Source organism: Galeopterus variegatus, unplaced genomic scaffold (genome assembly GCF_000696425.1).
Source record: "Galeopterus variegatus unplaced genomic scaffold, G_variegatus-3.0.2 Scaffold218, whole genome shotgun sequence".
Lineage (NCBI taxonomy): Eukaryota > Metazoa > Chordata > Mammalia > Dermoptera > Cynocephalidae > Galeopterus > Galeopterus variegatus.
Window position 1 is genome coordinate 425,043 of NW_007726329.1, and position 5,591 is coordinate 430,633.

General features: G+C 56.4%; 1 protein-coding gene across 2 annotated transcripts in view; it reads right to left on the reverse strand.

Annotated features, from left to right (window-relative positions):
• PRKACA (protein kinase, cAMP-dependent, catalytic, alpha) overlaps positions 1–5,591 on the reverse strand; it is an 18,501-nt gene extending 12,910 nt beyond the window's left edge. Inside the window, exon 1 of one of the 2 annotated variants that reach the window (XM_008566019.1) lies at positions 5,546–5,591. In XM_008566019.1, coding sequence (XP_008564241.1) covers positions 5,546–5,591 — 46 coding nt within the window. Of the gene's footprint in view, positions 1–1,601; positions 1,811–5,545 lie in introns of those variants that run through there. The other variant, XM_008566020.1, reaches the window with a different exon arrangement.

Sequence of the window (5,591 nt, forward strand, 5' to 3'; positions counted from 1 at the left end):
GGGGGGGGGGGGGGGACCAGGGAGGAGGAGCTGGTTGCCACGGACGCATTTAAAGGTACCTGCTCCCAGCTGGCCAAGGTTTGCAGAGGCCCTCCTTGGCAGGAGGTGGTGGGAAGATTCTCCCGAGGGTGTCCCTCTGGCTGGCCCGGCTGCCCCGGGGCGGGGCACTAGAGCTAACATCCCGTTCCAGGGACTTTACTGCTCTCAGGATGCCAGGCTCTGCCTTCCTCAGTGGGTGCTGGACTGTCCAGAGGACAGCACCCGATGTGCCCAGGGTAGTGCCCACTGGGCAGAGGGGAAGGAGTTAAGGCCCAGGCTCAGGCAACAGCCAGAGACTCCCTGGGGGCTAAAGAGGCCCTAGAGCTCTGTTAATTAGCTGAAAGAACAGCTGGAGGGAAAGGCTGGGGGTGTTGTGTGAGACAAGAGGCACTGTGTCTCCTCCCCTGACTTTCATTTCAATGTGGAGCCCCCAAATCCTGCTACCCTGAGAGAGAAATGGGTACATCTGGCTATTTGTCTTGTTCCTAGGCAGGGGCGGAGAGGGGAGCGGCATCCTGGGATGTCCTTGGCCTCTGTCAAACCTTGCCCTGTGCTTGGCTCTGCTTTCGGCCATGAAAGTCCAAACCGGAAACAAACGGCTAAACCCAGAGATGGGGGAGGGGAGGCAGCCTTGACCATCTTCCTCCTTCTTTCCAGATCCCCAAAGAAGCAGAGGGTCAGTGGCAGCCTCTCCGAAGTACTTGACACCTGTGGGCCCTGCTGGCAACCAGAAGTGGCAGAGGAGGTAACTCAGCCAGCTGCTGGCCTGTGGAGCCTGCCACTCTGTCCACATTTCCCACACAGGGGGTGCCAGCCTCCACTCTGGTCCTGATTCAATTTGGGCTCACAGACAAATCCCCAGACACCCCTTGAAAACCAGGGCCACAGCAGTAGGCAGAAATCTAGAAATTCACCTTGGGAATGGGGGATTGCAGAATGACAAGTTGGGCAAGGGACTTAAGGGCTCCCTCAAAAGGAGCTCAGCCTCAGGATCCCCCTCCTCCAGATAATAATCTCAGACCCTCTGCCCTCCAAAACATGGCTGTCCTGGGAATTCTGGAGCAGGAATGTCCAAGCTGGGCTGGGACCCCCACTCCAGGCTGACTAGTTCCTCCGGTCTAGACTCGATCCCCTGCTTTGGGCTACACCATCCCCTAGTCTGAGCTGGATCCCATCACCAGACCGGACCAACTCCCAATCTATGCTGGACCCCCATTCCGAACTGGATGATTCTCCAGTCTGAGCTGGACCCCAACATTGGGTTGCACCATCTCCCAGTCTGAGCTGGACCAATCCTCATCCTGAACTGAACCCCAACACTGGACTGGAACACCCTACTGCCCCTGTCTGAGCTGGACGCGCCCTCTAGGTGGACCATCCCCCCACCGCTGTTTCCCAGGCCCCACAGCCCAGGAGTGTTAGTAAGGGAGGGGTTTCCGGGGCCAGCCAGGGGTCCACAGACTCCTGCTTTCTGCCTACTCCCCCAACCCTACTGCAGCCCCTCCCTGACTTGAGGGGTACAGTGCCTGGGAAGTTGCTATAGCAACAGGGCTCAGCCTCACCATCGCTGGAGTTGGAAGCCATCACTCAGTCTTCTCGCAGGGCACCCGGCCTACGGTGGCTGGGAAGGCTCATGAGACCTGCCGCACCAGCTTTGCTGCCCATCCCCAGAGCCCTGCCTGTAGGGGGAGCCAGGGAGTTGGGGGGGTGGCAGCAGGAAGAGAACCCAACCTGGAGGCCAGGGGGTGCAGGGGAGGGACAGATAGGACCCTCCAACCTTCTGTAGACCAGATGGGGATAAGGGAAAAACTGCCTTGGCAGGACCCTCGTGGGCACCCGTACAACTGCCAGTGCACAGAATGCATTGGGCACTTCCGGGCATCTGTAGGATGTTAGAGAGTAACAGTTCTTCCCATCCAAGGACTTCTTGGGGGAACCTTGCTCTCAGTGCCTGGATCTGCTTGACTCTGGGGCTTTGGGTTTTTTTGGGGGGCTCCCTCTTACCAGCTCTGCCCCTTCCCCTGTGGGCCAGCTCCCCGGGATATCTTTGGCCAGTGCCAGCCAAGACCTGAGCCCCACTTGGTTGTCTGACCCAGGGGCCTCCTGGGGATGCTGCCCTCTCTCAATTCTTCCAGACTGGCCAGAGCCTAGGGTTAGGTCTTTTTTCTCTGCCCTCTCAGCCCTGCTAATGGTTTGTCATCTTTGGGTGCAGATTTCCCCCACCCCACCCCATCCCAGAGCTCATTCTAGATCCCTGCCCTCTTGGGAGGAGACAGACCCTGTCCTGCCCTGACAGAGAGATGGCAACACAAGGAGCTGCAGGATGTTTAACTGGTGCCTACTAAGGCTTGGCCATTTTCCTGACCCCAGCTAGGCTGGTGTCTGGCAGATGAAATTCAGGTGCCCCCTGCAGGCTGTACTGGCTACTACCCCCAGCCCCTGCCCCACCCTGGTTACAAGAGGGCAAATTTTGTCTAACTCCATCCTCTCAGAATCAGAGAGCTTTGAAGCAAAGAAGGGCTTCCTTCCTCATCCTATTTCCTTCTCTGGGAGCCTCTGAAAGGAAATACAGCTTCAGGCGTTTCCCAAAGTATGACTTGGTCACACTGGCAGAACATGAAATGATTTTAACATTTATCTAGTTACGTTGTATTTTAATATGTATCAGAGAGACTATAACCGGCATAACAATCCCATGATTTCATTTATATTATTGCTTAGGACAGAATCAAAGGTTGCTTCTTTTTTTTTTTTGTGACCGGTAAGGGGATCACCACCCTTGGCTTGGTGTCACCCGCACCACGCTCAGCCAGTGAGCGCACCGGTCATCCCTATATAGGAGCCGAACCCGCGGCAGGAGCGCAGCTGTGCTCCCAAGCGCCGCACTCTCCCGAGTGCGCCACGGGGCCGGCCCCAAAGGTTGTTTCTGAACAGAAGTGAGTAAATTTTTTTTTTTTTTTTTTTTTGTGTGACCGGTAAGGGGATCACCCCCCTTGGCTTGGTGGCACCCGCACCACGCTCAGCCAGTGAGCGCACCGGTCATCCCTATATAGGAGCCGAACCCGCGGCAGGAGCGCAGCTGTGCTCCCAAGCGCCGCACTCTCCCGAGTGCGCCACGGGGCCGGCCCCAAAGGTTGTTTCTGAACAGAAGTGAGTAAATTGTTTTTTTTTTTTTTTTTTGTCCTTTTTGTGGCTGGCCGCACCACGCTCAGCCGCCAGTGAGCGCATCGCGCCGGCCATCCCTATATAGGATCCGACCCCGCGGCGGGAGCGCTGCCGCGCTCCCAGCGCTGCACTCTCCCGAGTGTGCCACGGGCTCGGCCCAGAAGTGAGTAAATTTTAATTAAGAAAATATAAGTGAATAGAGGAAAAATATGGGAAGTGGCTTAAGAATGCCTGAGTTGGGAAGTTCTGGGGTCCAAGAAGTTTGCTGGTAGACAGATCTGGATCCTGCCTCTGTGACATCATTGATGTCAAGCTCAGAGAGTTTCTTTGGAAAATTCAGATAACAGCCTATTAGGAAAATCACCAGTGCAGATATATCTATGGAGACCGTTTAGCCTGGCACATCCTAGATGCCTAATAAAGAGTAGCTCTATTTCACCATGATCGTTCATTCCTGGGTGTCTGGCCTGTGCTCAGAGACAACTAGCAGTTCCTTCCGGAGCTCTGATCTTTTTCTTGGGGTCTTTTTCCCTGTGCGGCTTTCCACCCCCCATTGCATGTGATTGATATGCCTTGAAGGTTTTCCAGGACTATGTCATCTCCCCAACTTTCAACTGAGCCACTACAATACATAGTTGCCTGCCTCCACCTTCCACCTCCCGGCTGGCCTCACCTGCTGGGGGCCTGGTCCCTCCGCCTCTGCCTAGTTCCCTCCAAGATCACGGCCAGACCGTTTTAGGACACTGCCCACCTGCTCCTCTGTCATCAAGCACTCAACTACAGGCACTTGCTTCCCCGTCTCCCCGCCCATCAGTGACTTGTCAGGCCTCTTCGTGGCTGCTCTGCTACTCTTGAATTCTGCCATTTGAATCCCTGTGGGAATAAAGTTCCCCGGCTTTCAAGCCTTTTTCGTGTTTTTCTGGGAGGTGGCGCTCAGGGGACTGAGATCCTGGGGTCTGAGACCAAGAACCGGGAAAGGTGTAGTTGGATGTGGCCTCCCTTTTCATCTCTGACTATTTCTGGGTAACTGGAAGGGAATCCCAGCTGAAGTCCAGCTTTAGGCCTGGAGTGATGACAATTTAAGAGCTGGAGGAATTGGGAAGGAGGCCTCAAGACCATTTCTGAAGGCATCTCCAGATACAGAATCTCTTTCTCTGTCTGGATGGAAAAGGCCAACATAATCCGGGGGATAGTGGGTAAAACAGGCTTCTCTCTGGCTGAGTCCTGAGAATGATCAGAATCTGTTTGTCCTGTGGCAAAGCAAATCACTTGATGTCACCCACTACTCTTCCCGACTGCTCTCCCCGACCCCTGCCCCAAGTCCTCTTTCTGACTATCCCAGTTCAAGCTGAATGAGCCTTGCTAAACTTTTCATCTCAAGCCAGGAATGGGTGAAGAAGCCCCGGGAACTGGGTGAATGACGGAGCCTCAGCTATGAAACAACCACTTATTGAGGGGCCCTCCAAGGAGCCTAGAGCTCACTGCACACCATAAGATGGGAGAGGGCTCTGCCACGCCCCCCACCCCCAACCCAGAAAAGAGGACGCAATGAACCCCAGCAAGACCAGCTCAAACTTGGCTTTGGAAACACTGAAGCAGTTCTCCAGGTTCATAAACAGCTTGCTACCCCAGCCAGGGACAGACGCTTGCTTGGAGGAGGGAGCGCAAGCACAGAGGCAGAGTGACAGGATGAGAGAGGGGCAGAGGGACCCAGAAAGATCCTATACCCCATGCCAAGTGACACAGAAGGGAAAAACAATGCTGGAGGTGGCTCTGGGAATTGCTCAAGGGGGACAGGGTGGGTTTGGAGGGGGGGCTGTGATAAGGTGAAGGGCAGGATAAAGATGGCGGGGGCTGGAAGGGGGAGGGGTGTGGTCACCAAGTGGCCAAGGTCCCTAGGGGTTGGAGGCAGACCCCACAGCACTCCCGGACCGGTAGAAGCCGGGGTCGGGGTCTGGCAGTGGGTCCCATATGTAGAAGAGGTGAGTGAGGAAGTGAGGGGATTATAATCTGGGGAGGGAGGCCAGGAGAGGAGGGGCTGGGGTGGTGACAAGGCCTCATGTGGGGCCCCAGCGGTCATACGTGCCATGGTTGGCAGTGACAGCTGGGTGGGGGGGGTGCACAGTCTTTGCAGTGGGGGGCGGCCGTCAGCAAGGGGGCCCTACGGGGGAGTCTTCTGCGGGCCCCCCGGGCCGCAGTCTTGGACAGGCAGGGTGAAGAGGCGCTGGGGGATAAGCAGAGAGGAATGGGGGGACGCCGTGGGGGAGGGGCCAGGCGGTGATGGACAGGGCGGGGGCTGGTAGCGCGGGGCCAGGGTCGGGGTCACGGCCTGGGCACTCACCGCTCTCCTGCTCGCTGCCCTTCTTGGCGGCGGCGGCGTTGCCCAT